The 19,516-nt window shown below is 41.4% G+C and overlaps 1 protein-coding gene across 1 annotated transcript in view; it reads left to right on the top strand.

Moving 5' to 3' along the window:
* The first annotated feature begins 7,347 nt into the window (after positions 1–7,347).
* Positions 7,348–19,516, top strand: part of C8A (complement C8 alpha chain) — a 65,990-nt gene continuing 53,821 nt past the window's right edge. The window contains exon 1 of the mRNA XM_029228665.1: positions 7,348–7,518. Coding sequence (XP_029084498.1) covers positions 7,442–7,518 — 77 coding nt within the window. The 5' untranslated portion in view covers positions 7,348–7,441. The remainder of the gene's footprint in view (positions 7,519–19,516) is intronic.

Genomic DNA, 19,516 nt, shown 5'->3' with positions numbered 1-19,516 from the left:
AGGAAACTTCTACCCTTGCACACCCACCGCCTTCTTCAAAGCTCAAATCACAGATAAGCATCCGTTTGAGATGCTCTCAGCTTGGTCCCCCTGCAAGTCCCCATGGCACACTCAATCTCGGGCAGGGCACTGTGATGGCAGGGGCTGTACTCTCTCCACCCACGCCTAAGTACTTAGTGCCCCCCACAGTACCGAGCCCCAATCCTTGATAGAATGAAGGTAATAAACTGATTGGTTACAGCATGCAGCTACTCTGTGGTACAATGCGGAACAAAACACACTTGGGGGGCTTCCCCGGTGGCGCAGGGGTTGAGAGTCCGCCTGCCGATGCAGGGGACACGGGTTCATGCCCCGGTCCGGGAAGATCCCACGTGCCGCGGAGCGGCTGGGCCCGTTAGCCATGGCCGCTGAGCCTGCGCGTCCGGAGCCTGTGCTCCGCAACGGGAGAGGCCACAGCAGTGAGACGCCTGCGTACCGCAAAAACAAAAAAAACCCACCACGCTTGAGTAGCCCTCCCAGAGCTTATGGTCTGACTGATCAACCCACTGGGCCACTGCTGGTTTGAGGCTTAAAGGCGCCGCTCTCCTTAAGAAGCCTCATTTAAGCGGTATATACCTATGGCCTGATAACAGGGATGCCTAACGTACAGAAAAATGACACATGCATAGGTCTCTACTGTATCAGTTTCTCAGTGACCCTCACTGCATCACTGACGCCTCAGATGTCATGGGACTGAGAGCAAGCCCCCACCTGAGTGTCACAGGAGCGTGTTTCTGGAGCAGAGGGTCATGACAGAGAGGGCAAGAAGTGAGAGGATTACAAAGAAAAACAGGATCCATCACGATTTTGCCTGGAAATGCCTGTTAATTTAGGTCAATTCAACAAATATTTATGAGGTACTATGTGTGCCATATATATATATATATATATCATCAAACCCATTATACAGGAGGGGCAGTTAAGGCATAGTGGTGAAATAGCTTGTCCCAAGTTGCAACAGTTGGTTCATGATGGTGCTGGGATTCAATCCAGGTATGATGGACTTGAAAACTGTAACCTTCCTACTGTGCTGCATAAACACAGTATGGAGCACCTACTATGTGCCAGCACTGGGGATACAAAGGTGACTGGAACACGGCCCCTGCCCTCAAGAAGCTCCCAGTGTCCTGGGGGATGGAAAGGAACCAGCTCTCTCAGTGTGGTGCCGGCAGGGAAACGGAGCATGCAAGGCTGTGGGGAAGGAGATTTCACCACAGACATGGTTTAGAATTGCCTGCACACGGTGATCGAACAAAAGCTGACTGACTTCTAGTGGGCTTTAGTGTTGCCTTTAATATCTGTGCACACACCGGGGTCCCTTATTGCCTGCTGGTGGGGCACAGTAAGTCAGTCTGGCTGTGGAAGGCTAGTTCCATTCCCAGACTCTCACACATCTGGTGCACGGAGACTCTGGGCCAGCACCGCCCTGTCTTCCAAGAGTCACAGAATCACAAGTTGGCAGTCTTCCGGAGAGAGGGGGATGTGGCCAGGGCGCAGGGGGAGCAGGGGAGAGTGGTGCCGTGCATCATGCTGTGAGTGAAGGCTTCACAAAGGAGACATCGATCAATTGATGACGCCTGGAGAACTTGCTCAGGTGTAAAATGGACTCTGGTTTTTATTGCAGCCAAAGTCCAAGAGGACTTTCCCAAAGGACCACCTCGATTTGGCCAGAGGTGCTGACAACGCTCCATGACTTCCTTGAGGAAAGGTTTTTAATTTCTACGCCAATGAGCCAGACACTGACTCCCTCCCATCCTACGCCCTCAAATACAAGTGTAGAGCTTCGCCGGGAAGTGGGAGCAGTAGGCACGCATTAGCCCACCCATTGTAAAGCCTCTGATGGAGACCAATTACTCAAACCAGCTCCACTTCATTTCCAGCTGAAAACCCACCACTGATATTTGTGGGCCACAGCCCCGGGCTGATGAAGCAATCAGGAGGAAAAGCAGATGTCAGAGACACGCAGTCTTACAAAGGGTTTCGAAAGGAGGGTAGGGAAGGCAAGGCAGTGGACATGACGGGGGCTGCTCACTTACTGCCTGCAGACTTTGTGCCAGGTCTTGTGTTGAATATTTTGCAGGTTTCTGCAGGGAGAAGAAAGTCAAACCCAACCCTAACACACACACACACACACACACACCACACACATGCACGCACACACGCACACGCACACACACACCACACATGCACACACACACGCACACACGCACACACACGCACACACACACACACACCCTGGAGAGATACAAACAAACTAAAAAAACTGCTCTGGCGTCCGTGTGGCCTGCAAACCAGTAAGCTTCTTGGAGAAGCTTTGTTAGCTTCTGGCCATCGTGGGATTGGCCATATCCCACCTGGAGTTGCTACTTTGAATTTCGTCCCAAGTTTTCAACCCTTGAGGTGCTGGAATGGTCCTGGAACCCGGGCAGAGATGGGTAAGCAGGTCTTCTGCCGCTTTGTCACCTGGGCCCCACAGCTGCAATCATTCTGTCAGCTTCTGCTGGTAGCAGCCTCCCTCTAGAAGGCCTCAGAATCAGCCTCAGACAGGAGGGAAGGGCACAACCCTTAAAGAATGACACAGCCAGTTGACAAAAACTGATTAGAACCAACTAGGCCCAAGGTGGCGGAAGATTCGACTTCCAGTGGACCTTGAGCCTCATTATGCGCTCATTGTAATACATTAGCGTATGCTAAATGACACATCCACAGGTGCCAAGACAGTTCGGAGGAGGCTGACTGTAAAAGGTCACAAAGCGGGTGGTGATCCAGTTCCTGGAAGTCCCTGCTCCTTCCTCAAAATAGTTTAAATAATCATCCCACTCATTACCGTATCAAATTACCCATAAAAACGAACCTCCCCATATTTCAGGCCACTCTCACTTTCTGAGATGACCCCATGCCCTGGGGCTGCTCTGACCTTCGGAGTCACACCTCATTCGGCCAATGGAATGTGTATCTCTCTCAATAAACATGCTTTCACTTTACCATGGCTCACTTTTGAATTCTTTCCTGCGAGAAGCCAAGAACCCTCACTTGGCAGCCTGTCCCAGGGACTCACCAGAGACCTGGGACATGACCACCTTCTCGCGCCCCATTTTCCTGCAACAAGCCCAGGGCACCTGGACGTGTACCTCCCACATTTCATGCTCCTTCATCATCTCTTTGCTGGGCCCCCCCTTTCTTCCACTTTCCTCCTCATTGGTACTTAAATGAAAGCTTCCATGCTATGAAAGAGACAAATAGGTACTGGAAAGGAGGAGCAGAAAGAAGGGGAAGGATTGTTTAAATAAACAAGCAACTGCTTTCAGAATTTCCACTTGAGGACAGATTTCCTTATTTCCTCTACAGTTCTTCAATCCTATCCTGATAGGTATTATTTTACCCATTTTACAGACAAAGAAACTGAGGCTAGGAAACAATGACTGGTTAGTGGCGTTTTCTGACCTACAGCTGCGCTCTTTCCATTCTAGCAAATTGCCTCTATTTGCATTCAATTTGCAGAATCTGCATTGAGCAACCTGCAGGCCCAGTACAGAGGAATGTGGCCTAGAGCTTCTGAAGCATTTCAGAGAGCACAGGTCTGGCTGTCACCCTGTGGTGGCAGTCTGGGCCGACACTGGACATGTTCCACTCTGAGGTCATAACTCACAAGCTGATTTAGATAGTGGAAAGTGTTTCTCTGAGATAAGCTATACATTTTCAAACTGAATTGCCATCTCGCTGTCTACTCTGCGTGGTATTTTATAACTATCTATCTTTGATAACCGAATGCTACAATTAAGGTGAAATCTGCATATGCAAACTTAACGATTTTTTGGCATTTCCCATTCATCTTAGAACATTTTGGCTGAAAACAGATGAGTGCCCTGCTCCCATCCCAACACACACACACACACACACACACACACACACACACACACACCCTCACATGCACTCACACCTTTAGTCACAGAGGCAGGGAATGATCCCATTTGACTTAGCTTCTCTCTTGATTCTATCCTGTGATTCTCCTTCCATTCATTTGATTTTGCTTTCTTTGCCCCTGGAAATGATATTCATTCTCTGAGCTAAGGCATAATAAACAGAGAACTGGACTTGGAGCCAGAAGACCCAGGCCTTAGTTCTGATATAATGCTTAGTCGTTGTGTGACCAGACCAGAAAACGATCTCAGGTTTTAAAGTTGGACAGATTATAAATCCCTGACTCTTGAGACTCACCAGCTGTGCAACTGCAGGCAAATTACTTAACTACTCTGAAACTCAGTATTCTCACCTTCAAAACAGCACTATTATTACTGTCTTGCAAGATCACTATGAAGATTAAAAACATTAAAAAATGTTTTTAAAAAACACAAAAAGTGGCAGGTACAAGGCCTAGTACCCTATGTCTCTAACTTCTGTTTTCCACCATAATCACTGTCTCTCTGACTCAGAATTCTCTTCTTCAGAATAATTGTATTTATCTCACAAGATTATTCTGAGGATTAAATGAGAAAATATACCTGAAAATATTATGAAATTGTGAAGTATTTTTAGTCCTTTGCTCATTCACACAATCAACCAATATTTCTTAGTAAAGGTTCAGTGGTAAGTGATATGGGTGATAATAAAGAAGAATCAGACATAGAATTTACCCTCAAGAAACCTTCATTCTTGAGATATACCCCACCCCACTGGAAGAACATAATATGAGGCAAAATTGAAAAGTGCTGGTGATGTATTTGTAAGGTTCAAGGATAACAAGGAGACACCCTCCAGATGAGGCCATCAGCCGAGGCTCCTTGACAGACCTGCTATTTGAGAAAACACTTGGCACAAGGGTAGTAGATAACGGATAAAGGTTGTTCGGGTCCAGCATGAACATGATCACAGCAGTGAGAAAGTGTGAGGAAGGTAAAGGGAACCTAGCCTACAGTATGGGGGATTATTGGAGGGTTGTGGCTGATAAGGTTGCAAAAGATGGGTTGGGACCCATTTCTGGAGGAATTTGGACTTCTAATCTTTTTTTTTGCGGTACGCGGGCCTCTCACTGTTGTGGCCTCGCCCGTTGCGGAGCACAGGCTCCGGACGCGCAGGCTCAGCGGCCATGGCTCACGGGCCCAGCCACTCAGCGGCATGTGGGATCTTCCCGGACCGGGGCACGAACCCGTGTCTCCTGCATCGGCAGGCAGACTCTCAACCACCGCGCCACCAGGGAAGCCCTTGGACTTCTAATCTTATAGAAGATGGAGGATCCGCGGAACATCTTTGAGCAGGAGAGTGATGTTTTCAGAGCCAGCTTTCCTGGCAATGAATCCAGCTGTAATGTACAGGGAGGTTTGGAGTGAGGACAAACAGAGGCTCCCTAGGAGTCCGTTAGGAGAGTTTCGGAGAGAGCCGAGGCCTTGAAATGGATCAAAGGGTGCGAATGAAGGCGGGAAGCTTGGAGGGAAAATATTACAGAGGAAAAATGATAGAATTTAAGGGATCAAGTTGTGGGTGTGGAGGGTAAGAGGGGTCCTGAGTGCCACTGAAGTCTTGGGTGAGGAGAAAAGGCATCAGAGAAATCTCAAGAAGGAACTGGTCTAAGGAGGAAGACAATATTGCCTATATGTAAGAAGAAAAATAATTCATCAGAATTCCAGGGGTCAGGGAAAGGCAGACCAGCCTTTTGGTGGTGTTTCCCAACCTTGGCACTATTGACATTTGGAGTCAGAGAATTCCTTGTTTGGGGAGCTGTCCTGTGCATTGTAGGACATTTAGCACCCACTAGATGCCAGCAACACAACCCCCAAAGTTGTGAGAACTTTGTGATAAATGTCCCAGGAAATTTTCAAATGTCCCCTGAGAGGCAAAATCATCCCCACTTGAGATCCCTGTTGTAGGGAGAAGTCTGCTCCCCATGAGAAACACTGTCGAAGTGCGGAAGAAAAACCTGAGTTACACTCCCCAGGGGGGCCGATAGACCTGTGTCAGGAACTTGGACTTTGGATGGAACGAGGAGGGAGAAGGGAGGCAGCTAGGGAGCTGGTGGAAAGAAGTGGGTTCCAGATGTGCCACCCTGAGCTGCCCCAAGGGTGTCCAGACATAACACCCCCCGTCACACCCACAATTCAATAAAAGCACCGTGAGTTACTGGATTACTTGTGGAAAAAGGAAAAAGAACAGAGTTTTCCAAATGGGTCAGAAGGATTGTAAAACTGCAGCCAAGAGGACCCAGGAGTCAAAACAAAGAGAGGGAGGGAGGAAGAGACACACAGAAATCAGGGGCTGGAGGGGCTTTCTGGGACCTAGAATGGGTGTTCACTTTCGTCAAATTTTACCTAAATCTCTGAAGGAATGGAGACAATAACAAATGGGTGTCTTATTTAAATCTCCATAATTAAACCGGGTACACATTCCTTACACATGCAAGTTATTCGGTACATTTTTTTCATACCTTTGAGATTAATAATGATAGTACTGGCCAATCCTGCTAATGAGAGAATTTAAGTATTGCCAAGGACATCAAGATAGCTGTCCATTCCTGAGCAACTTAGTTAATTTTTCTGGACCTTCATTTCTTCAACTGCAAAATGAATTGAATCATTTTCATCTCATAGACTTGTGTGAGGATTAAGTAAAATAAGACAAATGAAATGCCTGCCACATGTTCAATTATTATGCGTCTTTCTATCTATCCAACTCTCTTTAATTAATTTATGACTGTCATAATTTATGACTATCAGTTATGACTAAGAGAATGTATGTAGATATGGGTGTGGTTGTTATTACAATTCTAGAGGATGCTTCTGGAGATGTCCATTTAAGGCATGTGGTCCCCAAAGACACAAATATCCTAGATGGTAATGATACCCAATGTCTGGACAAGAAGTGGAACGTTCATTCAATTACCCCCATTTCTCGGGCTCCAGATGTTTGACAATACATTGGAGAACTTCCCCATGTAACTATTAGCATTTCCTATATTTTGCTGGCTGTTTATGGCAGAGCTGAAACACCAGTATGAGCCTCGTTTCAGTCTTGCAAAACAAATTGATCTAACCTCAGAAGTTCCAAGAGCTACTCAAAAAGACCATGAATTCTGGAGCTATATCTTGGTTTGGCTTTTGCCTCATTCTGAAAATAAGATCCCTTTGCTTAGCTGAAATTGGTTAAATATCCTCCTTTCCTCAACCATATGGATATTGCTTTTACAAAGGTCTGAAGGACAGTGGCCTTTGGTGTCTGGGATTTTAGGGCGTTTGGCTAATCAATACCCCGGTAAGTAATTAACCACATCTGAATGAGAATCAAGCGAGTTCTGTTCATTTCAAACATTAGGTAGATCTTATAGATCCCAGCCCGTAGACTTCTTTTACTCCAACTCCCTGAATAGTTTTATTCCTCTCTAGGTAATATAGGGTGGTGGCTTCTGGATGAGATGTTTGCTGTTGCTTTTTTCCTCTTGTCTTTGATGACTTGTCAGCCTGGGGTAGCCATACAGGAGAAGGTGAACTGGTGAGTTGGCCAAAAGTTTCTGCAAAATTTGCAGTTAGGGGTTACTTGGTGGGGAACTGAGACACTCTCATGTTTGCAACAGGCTGTTTTAGGATGGAATGTGACCTCTTTCCACATTATTACTAATTCAGTGAAGGAGTCCAGGCCAGTGACAAGAGCGTTCACTTGGTGTCAGATGGACCTGTGTGCAAATCTCAGCTCCAAGACTTAGGAGCTGGGTGATCTGCAGTAAATCAGCTAATCGCTTTGTGCTTGCTTCCCGATCTGTAAAATGAGAATAATAATGCCTCTTCTATAAGAGTTAATGAACATGAAATAAAATCTTGGATATAAAGTATACTCAACTTAATAAATAATAGTTCTCTTGAGTTATATTGGACAATTAACCTCTGCTTATCCATTTGTGTGTAAGAATACCCATCTCATAGTGTTTTGGGAAGGATAAAATTAGGTAATGTATATAAAATTATCTTGGGAAAAGCAAGAGACTGTAAAGATGCTGAGTCATTTCGTTCTAGAAAAGACTTAACCTTTTGCTATGGAGTAACGAATAGAAGTGATATTTTCATATGTGCATTGCATTTTACCCATTCCATTTCCTTGAATATACCAAACTGGCTTCACGGTCGTTTTCTTTTAAAATCTTAACACTAAGTATTTTGTGGTGCTTAAACAGCCTCTTATTTTGCCTTTGTGATAGCTTTAAAGAAGTCCCTCTCTCCGAAACATTGAAGATTTTAAGTAGAGTTATTTTATTCAAATTCTTGTTGGATGATTCAATTTTGAATCATTATTGCTTTTAAATGCTAGACTAGAGATTTCCTTTAAGTAACAGTTAAGAAGGGGGAAAGGCATTTTTCTAAGCAGTTAATTTGCAACTTGTATTTAAAGTGAATACAATTTTGAAAAATCAGAAACTTCATCTCTAATAATTAAAAGATAAAGGCAAGAGAACTGTGGCAAAGGAAATCTCTGCTGAGATATTCTTAATTATAAAAGCTTATCATTGTAATCCTTTTTGAAAATGAACAAAGAGTCTTGATGTTTGAACTTATCAAATAAGAAAGACCAGTGAAGAGGCAAATTTGAAGTCAAGGCAAAAGAGAACCAATTAAATACGTTACAAAGTGCTGAAGTAGGAAGTCACAAGGTCTTTCTGTCTAATGCCAGTGTGCCTGACCCTGGCTTTGCAAATGCTAAACTACATGGTGAAATAACTTTACTGGGTTCAGATTCCGGCACTGGCATTTTCTATTTGTGTAATCTTAGGCAAGTTATTTAAGTCTTCTGGACTGTAAAGTGGGAGGCAAGTAAGAGGAAGAATTAAATGCATAAAAAGTATTTAGAACAATGCCTGGTACTTAGTAAGTTTTCAATGAAATCTGTTGCCAGTAGTGGTGTGTGGTTGTCATGGTCATTTTTTTGGGTATTTTTCATCTCTCTGATGGTTGATAAAAACTGGAATAAATTTGTAATGTGCCTATACATTATTGATACAATGTATAAAATAGACAACTGATGGAAACATACTGTATAGCACAGGGAACTCTACCTAATGCACTGTGGTAACCTAAATGGGAGGGAAGTCCGGAAGGGTGGGGATATCTGTATGTGTATGGCTGATTCATTTTGTTGTGCAGTGGAAGCTAAAACAACATTGTAAAGCAACCATACTCCAATAAAAATTAATTTAAAAAACGAAAATAAAATTTAACAATGAAAAAAAATTGCAATGTGCCAGTTAGTATGGATCTTTTGGATTAGTCTCACTTCAAACTTTAAAAAAATTTAACAATGGCAAAATAACTAACAATTTATTTTTCTCAAATAAAATATAAACACTAACATTGAAAACAGATGATATACATTTACATTTTTAATGGTATACATTTATTTTTATAAGCTCATATTTACCATTATTATAAAGTATATTGCCTGTGTGTTATTATACCATTACTATAAATTCTTAGAAAAGTGTGGTTGTTTGAGAAAAATATTATAAGACAATGTGGATGAAAAGACGTTATATTCAGCCTCAAAAAGCAATGACTCTCTCTTATGTGTTTTATACAAATAATATATTTTAGCATGTGTGTTGCTTTAAAAAGTTAAAAAAATTTTCAATCCTTTTAATTTATTGAGATTTGTTTTATGACAAAGAATATGATGTATCTTAGTGAATATGTCACAGGCACTTCAAAGTGTGTATTCGTCTGTTGTGTGTAGTTCTAAGTCATTAAGTTGGTTATTAATGCTGCTCAAGTTTTCACCTCCTTGTCTATCAAATACTGAGGGAGGAATGTTGCATCCCCAAGTATATTTGTGGATTTGTCTATTTCTCCTTTCAGTTCTATCAGTTTTTGTTTCATGCATTTTGAAGCTCTGTTATTATCTGTTTATCTACTTGTCTTTCTATGTCTATCTATCTGTCTACATACAGATTTGTAGATGATCTGCCCCTTTATCATTATGAAAGGCTTTCATTATCCCTGGGTTTGCATGGTCAATTTTTTTTCCCTATATTTTATTTTAACCTATCTGACTCTTTATATTTTAAAGTATGCCTCATATAGATAGCATATAGATGGGTCTTACTTTATTACCTAGTCTAATAATCTCTGTCTTTTAATCATAGTATTTATACAACTTATATAAGATGTAATTACCGATATGCATGGGTTTGGGTTTGCCATCCTATTTGTCCCATCTGTTCTTTGTTTCTGTTTTTCTCTTTTTTTAGGTCATCTTTTGCATTTCATATTTTTTCTAATTCCAAGTAATTTGTTAGCAATTCTACTTTGTTTATTTATTTATTTTGGTTGTTACTCTAAGCTTTGCAACATTCATCATTAACTTATCACAGCCTACCTTCAAATGATATCATACCACTTCTGATACCATTTTTATTCTTCCTGAGTAACTTCTTTTGACCTTTCTAATAGTGCAGAATGAATTTTGGTGAGGGAGTTATCCATTTTTGTTAGTCTGAAGAACTCTTTATTTTGCCTTTATTTTGAAGGGTATCTTTGATGAATATAAAATTCTAAGTGGAAAGCTTCCTTTCTTCTTCCCACATCACTTTGAAGACATTAATATCATTCCATTATCTTCAATTTGTATAATCTTTGAGGAGAGATCCATTTTGTTATGGACTCCTTTAATATTTTATCATTGATTTCTAGCAGTTTGATTATAATGTGCCTAGGTGTACTTCTGTGGATTTATAGTTCTCATCAAATTTGGGGAAAAAAATTTTGCCACTATTAATTCAAACATGTTTTCTGCCACATACTTTCTCCTCTGCTTCTGACTGCAGGTATGCCCGACTCCCTGATATTATTCCACAGGTCACTGAGGCTCTGTTCTTTTTTTATTGTTTTTGGCAGTATTTTTTCTCTGTTTCATTTCGGATAGTTTCTATATCTTTAAGTTTACTTACTGATCTTTTCTTTTGCAGTATTTAATCTGTTTCTTAGCCCATCCAATGGATCTTTCATTTTGGTTTTTATAATTTTTCAGCTTCAAAACTTGCATCTGGTACTTTTTTTATATCTTTCACTTCTCATCATGTCCATGATTGCCCTTACTTTAATATACTTAAAATAATTCAAAATCCTTGTTTGCTACTTCCATCACTTTTATTTCATAGGTCTTTAGAATTAGGAAGGACTTTGACCTCTAATTTAATCCACCCATGTTACAGATAAGGAAATTGAGTCCCAGAAAGAGAAGGGGAATATTAAATGACAACCAGACCACTCCTCTAGGCATTTTATGAATATTGACCAATTTAAACCTCATTATGTCCCTCTAAGGCTGCTGTAATCATTATCCCCTCCAGTTGAGAGCCAGAGCGGAAACAAAGCAATCTGATATGTCAGTCACCCAGTTTCCTAGTTGTACAGTCAGGCCTTCTAATCCCCAGATCAGTGTTATTACACCATTATTGCTACCCTCACCCACCAGAAAAAAAAAATCTTTTCAAAACTGAGCACCCATTTTGATAAGCACTATTTACAACAGCCAGGACATGGAAGCAACCAAAATGTCCATCAATGGCTAGAGGAATGGCTAAATGAATGGCTAAAGAAGATATGGTACATATATACAATGGAATATTGCCCAGCCATAAGAAAGAATGGAATCGTGCTATTTGCAGCAACATGGATGCAGCTAGAGATTATCATACTGAGTGAAGTAAGTCAGACAAAGGCAAATACCATATGATATCGCTTATATGTGGAATCCAAAAAAATGGTACAAATGAACTTATTTACAAAACAGAAATAGAGTCACAGATGTAGAAAACAAACTTACGGTTACCAGGTGGGTAAGGGGGAGGAGGGTAAATTGGGAGATTGAGGTTGACATATACACACTACTATATATAAAATAGATAACTAACAATGACCTACTGTATAGCACAGGGAACTCTACTCAATACTCTGTAATGACCTATATGGGAAAAGAATCTAAAAAAGAGTGGATATATGTATATGCATAACTGATTCACTTTACTGTACACCTGAAACTAACACAACATTGTAAATCAACTATACTCCAATAAATTTGTTTTTTAAAAAAGCAAAACAAATATTTAATTTGGAATTAGGACACCCAAAGGTTTTGTGGGGTTTTTTTTTGTTGTTGTTGTTGTTGTTTGCGGTACGTGGGCCTCTCACTGTTGTGGCCTCTCCCGTTGTGGAGCACAGGCTCCGGTCTCGCAGGCCCAGCAGCCATGGCTCACGGGCCCAGCCGCTCCGCGGCATGTGGGATCTTCCCGGACCAGGGCACGAACCCGTGTCCCCTGCATTGGCAGGCGGACTCTCAACCACTGCGCCACCAGGGGAAGCCCCCCTAAAGGTTTTTATAACATTTCCAACCCAACGTTTCCACTGATGAAGAATGAACAAAATACCTTAGGGGGAATTAAAGAAATATGAGTGAAGGCCTCAAATGTAGAAGATAATCACAGGGATCTGTTTGCTCCTTTAACTAGGTCATACAGGCAGTGGATCCTAAGGAAATTTAAATCACTATCTTCTTTTTTATTTTATTGCTTCATGGGCATCAGAATGTTCACCAAAGTAACCCAGGCCAGGGCCGTGCGAATATTTTGTATAGCTGTCCAGATGACTGGAAATCAACATGAATTCAGGCTGCATGGCATTTTAGCTAATATAAACAATTGGAGTAGTGGATGTGACTCAGGGTGAGTCTCATGACTATGGACACTTTTTTTTTCGGGGTAACTAATCTTTAGCTACACTTCAAGCAGCATTGGGTGTGGGCTTTGATGTGAGATCAAGCTGGGTTTAAAACCTGTCTTCACCACTTAGTGGCTATGGAACTTGGGTAAGTTACTTAAACTCTCTAAGGCTTAACTTTCTCATCTATAAAACAGAGACAATACATATTTCATAGAGTGCTTGTCAGGAGTTAAGACAGTTAATATAAAGCAATGAGCATAGAAACTGGCACATGGTAAGCTTTTAGAAAATTACTTTTATTACTCTATTTCCCTTTTGTCAGAAATCCTTCATAGTATTTCTTGGAATGTGTTTTTATTTTTTATTTTATTTTATTTTTTTGCAGTACACGGGCCCCTCACTGCTGTGGCCTATCCCGTTGCGGAGCACAGGCTCCAGACGCGCAGGCTCAGCGGCCATGGCCCACGGGCCCAGCCGCTCCGTGGCATGTGGGATCCTCCCGGACCGGGGCACGAACCCACGTCCCCTGCATCGGCAGGCGGACTCTCAACCACTGCGCCACCAGGGAAGCCCCCTGAATTCTTGCTTTACCTCTTACTATCTATATAACCTTAACCACATTATTTCATCTTCCTCTGAATCTGTTTTACTTATCTATAAAACAGGTATAATAATTCCTACTCCACAGGGGTCTAGTAAAATTTAAATTATATAACATAAGACCAAATGAGATAATATATTCATACAAAAGTTTTTATGGAGTTCCCACTGTATGCCCGGTACTGTGCTCAGGGGACCGTGGTGATCAGCAGAGTCATGACCCCTGCCTTGCAGAACTTGGAGTCTAAGGGTGGGAATAAAGTGTAGGAGGCTCTACATATGTGGCATTATGTTAGCATAGGGCAAGGCAAACCATCTGGAGGACATGAGACTTAACGGAACTGGGAAGGTCTGACCAGATGGATGAGGTGTGATTATTCAGTGTGGAGGAAAGAGCATTATGCATATATTGCAGGAGAGCCTGGAACATGCTTAGAACCAGAAGTTCTGTGTGGAATTCTATGTGTACCTGGAACACAGTAGACACTTTTTTTTCATTTGTTCATTCATTCATTCATTCCTTTTGTTCATTCATTCAATACATATTCCAGGTATGCTACGTGATGAGCAAAACAGATAATGTCCTTACCCTCCTGGAATTTACAGTGTAGTGATGGAATCAGTCAATAAACATGCAAACCAAACATTTCAGTAAAAATTGTGATAAATAGTATGAAGGAAGCAAACAGGGTCCTTTGATAGAGGCTATCGAGCAATCTAAAAATAGGCAGGTTGGGGCGTTCTCTACGGAGGTGGATTTAAGCTGAGATACGAAGGATGGTGAGGAGAAACCAAGTGAAGAGTAGGGAGAGTGGAGAGGTCAGCACATGCTGAGATCCCGCTGCAGGAAATGGCTCATCACATTTGAGGACCTGCAGGATGGGAGCAGCGTGAGACCAGGGGATCGAGTCCTGAGAGGATGTCAGAAAGGTGGGCAGGGGCCAGACCACAGAGGACCTTGGGCACCATGGTGAGGAACTTTGATTTTAGTCTATGTGTAGTAAAACAAACAAACAAACAAACAAAAATAACTGGAGGGTCTTATACAGGAGGGATATTATCTGATTTCTAATTTTAAAAAATCATCCTGGTGTCTGTGCAGAGAAAGGATTGGAGGAAATTGAAGTGGAATGTCTTGGACCATAGGAGGCCATAGCAATTATCTGGGTGAGAGATAACAGTGTCTTAAATTAGGACGGGGGCAGCTGAGACAGGCACAAGGGAAGATGTTTGAGATATATCTTGAAAGCAAAATTGACAGAAATTTCCAAAGGACTGGGTATGGGGGTGAGGGCAAGGAAGGAATTAAAGACCACTGTCAGGTATCCGGCTTAAGCAGCTGTGTGTTAGGGTAGTCCCACTTACTGATGTGGATAAAACTGAGAGAGGAACAGTTAAAAGGAGAAAATTAAGAGTTTCGATTCAGCGCCATTAAGTTTGCCATGCCTGACAGGCACCTAGTGGAGATATAAAATGGGGCAGTTGGATAAACAAAACAGGATTTCTGAGCAGTGGTCCAGGTTGAAGATCTAAATCTAGGAGGCATTAGCATAGGTGGTATGTGAAACCCAGGAAATGGATATCACCTTCTTAAGAGTGAGAAAAGCAAAAAAAGAAAGGCAAGACTGCACCCTGAGGAATTCTAGTTTTCAGACACATCAAAGAGAACTGGCCACAGAGGTAGGAAGGGGGCAAGGAAGTGTGGTACTGAAGAAGTCCAAGCGAGCAAAGATTTCAAGAAGGAACAATGGTTAACAGAGGGCAATTAAGACCAAGCTGGAAAACTTTCCACTGGATTTAGCGACGTGGAGGTCACTAGAGACTCAGCACTTTCAAGGTCAAATTTTAAATATGTCTCATGATGTAATTCCCATGTAACTGAATGGGAGTAGCTCCAGGTTATATAATTAGTGACAATCAGTCTTGAATATAAGCTGAGCCTATTTATTAGGATGACCCACTGGAAATAATCAGGGTTGGGCCTTCTGACCTAGCCTGGGATGGGCAACTAATTAATTATTTTGTGATCTAAATTGCTGAGGTGGCCACATTCTGTGGTCAAGCATTTGACTCACAGATTACATGTTCAAGTCTAGGTTTTAGGCCATTTTAGGCCTTTTGCCCAAAATGCCACCCTATCTAAAAAGGCAGATGGAAAGCATCTCACTAGTCCCCAGCTCTCCACAGCACAGGCATTCAATATGTTTTTGATGAAGATGGAGAGGTTTGATGCACATGTCTGGGGTTAAGAAGGTTAGAGAGAAGAAACTAACATGTATGTCAGGCTGATGCTTGGGGCTTTCCATGCTTTGCAAATGTAATCTCACTCCATATTCAAAACAGTCTCACAAGTTATTATCTCTATTTTTTAGCTATAAGTAGCAGAAACTGGATTTAAATCCATGTTTGGTAGACTCGAAAGCCCTGTTACATCAGTGCTTCTTCAACTGTGTTAAATAGTCTTACAGATACTACAGGAAAGAAAAAAATGACCTATAGTCACAAACTGGGTAAATGCTCTGTTAAGTAGATTAAAATGCAGAACTTTTCAGAGCCTTAATGTGTTGTTGGGCATTTTAAATCTCCAAGAGCAGTATGTTGTACACAATTTATCCAAATGTATTTGACCAGGTAACTTTACTTCTTTTCCTCCTCACCTCTGGTGCATATCTCAGGAACTAGTACTCCACAGAGCATACTTTGGGAACCCTGCACATAGCACTATATTCCCTTGTGGTGATTCTACCGATGAAAAACTTAATAGCCAGACAGTTAAAGAAACTTGCTCATAGTGGCACAGCAAGGTAGATGCCAACTAAAGACTAGAATCAAAGACTCCTGAATCTTACTGCTCTACATTAACTCTCTCCCTGCTTGAGTAAATTTTCAGTAGCTGGAAGATGCTTTCAAACTATTTGCCAAGATTTACTAGGCCACAGATTTATTAAATGTTCCTGAAGTAATTGAAAAATTGATACGGTTCTTTTGGAAAGCCATTTGGCCGTATGTGTCATAAGCTTTGAAACCATTTGTATCCTTCAACCCAGCCATCCTATTCTACAGGAAGTATCTTCAGTAAGTAACTCAGAATACAGAAAAACTGGGTGCTCAGTACTCTAATTGTTTAATGTTAGTGGAATGGGACAATGTGCAGTCATCATAAAATGTTTACATTTCTCTGATAATATTAAATGGAAAAATAAGATATAAAAATGTAATAGTATGACCTCAACTATGTTATAATTAAGAATGAAAGGAAATATAACAAAGTATTAATGGTGGTGGAATTTGGGGCAATTTTTTTCTTTTATAATCTTTTCGATGTTCTCTTTAGGAGAACGTATGACTTTTATAATCAACAAAAAATAAACTACCTTAAAAAATTCATTGGAACGATAAGAGAAGATGCCCGTCATATTGATATTGGCTAAAAGGTTGGAGCCCTGTAATGACTTAATGAATGGTCCTTGTGTACCTTCTGTAGCCTTGCTTCAGTGATAGCATGAATGTATGTTCCTCTGTCTAGACATCACGTCACAAAGCTTTTAAAACTACAGCAACACAGCGCTGCTCTAAGCTTTTGCTTCCATCTATTAACACTGTTTCCTTCCATTTTGACATCATAATGCAGCCTCTATGGGCTTACAATGATATTATCTTGACAATTCTACAGTGAGACACAGAACTAACACTGGAGTCATTTTCTGCTCCCAAACCTCCTCCCTGTAACTTCTCTCCCACATTTTAGTGATCAGAACTCTTGTTTTTCTCCGTGTTTCTATGCTTCACACTTTTATTATTAGGACAATCTATCAGAAAAATGACATATGGACCAAACCTTGAGCCATCTGAATGTCTAGACACCAGGATCATTTAATTAGATTCTAACTGGAAATTAGGTTCAAATAAATTCCTAAACAATGTCATTCTATTTCCCATACATTGGCTTCATTCCTTCTATCCCCTTTTTATCCTTCCTTCTTTCCTTCGTTCCTTCCTTCCTCCCTTCCTTCCTTCCCCCCTCTCCCTCCCTCACTTTCTCCCTCCTTTTCTCCCTTATTTTCTTTCCTCTCCTAAATATTTACTGACCACCTTCCTTGGGTCTGGCACCATGATAAGTGCCAGGAGTTCAGTAGCAAACATATGAACAGTACAAGTACCTGCCTTCATAGAGATTATGATCTGGTGGAGAAGGCAGAAATTATACAAACATTATAAGTATGAAAATTAAGTGTTGAGAAGAAGATGTGCAGAGATTGACAAATCATATGAAGGGAGATATCTATCAGCCTGGGTGTTGAGAAATGTTTTCCTAAGGAACTGATGTTTATGATGAGACTGAAAGATACCTAGGAGTCACCCAGGAGAAAGATAGCTGGATTCTTTCACGATTGGGTTTTACAGGTAGGTGTGATCAAGGGAACAGTGGGGTCCAGGAATTCAGGACATAATTAAAATTTTAAAATGATGGATCACGAAATCAAAACTGATTATAAAGGAAAATGAAGATAGGAGAGGTCTTATTGAGAGAGAGAAAGCTTAGGTGTCAATGGAGCCCACAATGAGGTCCAAGAAAAGTGCACGGGAATCCTTAAGCATATAGATATAGAAGGAGATGAGGCTGTGGAGCCCCAGATAACTATTTACAGGTGACTCATGAATTAGTGATTTGGAGGAGAAGCTGTTTCAGAGAGTAAGGAAGTCCAGGATGAAAACATGGAAGATAATAGAGTGAAGAAAAGGGTCATTGGAGAGGAAGAAAAGGAGCAACTGAGAGTGCAGAGCATTGGATGGTTCATTTATAGGGATGCTGAGGTCTCCCAGCATGATGAGAGGAACTGGAGTAGAGAGGAAGATGGTGAGCTGAGCACTGAAGTTTTTTTGAAGGGATAATAGGGCTGGCACTCTATACCAGCATCATTTTATAGATCAGATTTTCTCAAAGTGTGGTCTACAGACTCCAGGGAGTCCCCAAGATGTTTTCAGGGTGATGCCTGGGTGTTCAAAACAATTTTACAATAATACTAAGACATTATTCGCTCTTTTCACTGTGTTTATGTTTGCACTGACAGTGTAAAAGTAATGGTGGGCCAGTCCCTCCCATCAGGAAACTTGCACAAGCCTCTTAGATAGCCTCATCCACCAGAGGGCAGACAGCAGAAGCAAGAAGAACTACAATCCTGCAGCCTGTGGAACAAAAACCACATTCACAGAAAGACAGACAAGAAGAAAAGGCAGAGGGCTATGTACCAGATGAAGGAACAAGATAAAACCCCAGAAAACAACTAAATGAAGTGGAGACAAGCAACCTTCCAGAAAAAGAATTCAGAATAATGATAGTGAAGATGATCCAGGACCTCGGAAAATGAATGGAGGCAAAGATCAAGAAGATGCAAGAAATGTTTAACAAAGACCTAGAAGAATTAAAGTACAAACAAACAGAGATGAACAATACAATAACTGAAATGAAAACTACACTAGAAGGAAACAACAGCAGAATAACTGAGGCAGAAGAACAGATAAGTGACCTGGAAGACAGAATGGTGGAATTCACTGCTGCAGAACAGAATAAAGAAAAAAGAATGAAAAGAAATGAAGACAGCCTAAGAGACCCCTGGGACAACATTAAACGCAACAACGTTCACATTATAGGGGTCACAGAAGAAGAAGAGAGAGAGAGAGGACCCGAGAAAATATTTGAAGAGATTATAGTCGAAAACTTCCCTAACATGGGAAAGGAAATAGCCACTCAAGTCCAGGAAGCGCAGTGAGTCCCATACAGGATAAACCCAAGGAGAAACACGCCAAGACACATAGTAATCAAATTGGCAAAAATTAAAGACAAAGAAAAATTATTGAAAGCAGCAAGGAAAAACTGACAAATAACATACAAGGGAGCTCCCATAAGGTTAAGAGCTGATTTCTCAGCAGAAACTCTACAAGCCAGAAGGGAGTGGCATGATATACTTAAAGTGATGAAAGGGAAGAACCTACAACTAAGATTACTCTACCCAGCAAGGATCTCAGATTCGACGGAGAAATCAAAAGCCTTACAGACAAGCAAAAGCTAAGAGAATTCAGCACCACCAAATCAGCTCTACAACAAATGCTAAAGGAACTTCTCTAAGTGGGAAACACAAGAGAAGAAAAGGACCTACAAAAAAAAAACCAAAACAATTAAGAAAATG

This window comes from Monodon monoceros, unplaced genomic scaffold, assembly GCF_005190385.1.
Source record: "Monodon monoceros isolate NGI ecotype Baffin Bay Population unplaced genomic scaffold, NGI_Narwhal_1 Super_Scaffold_18, whole genome shotgun sequence".
NCBI lineage: Eukaryota > Metazoa > Chordata > Mammalia > Artiodactyla > Monodontidae > Monodon > Monodon monoceros.
The sequence above is the reverse complement of the archived record's forward strand: the minus strand, read 5'-3'. Positions and strand labels throughout refer to the sequence as shown.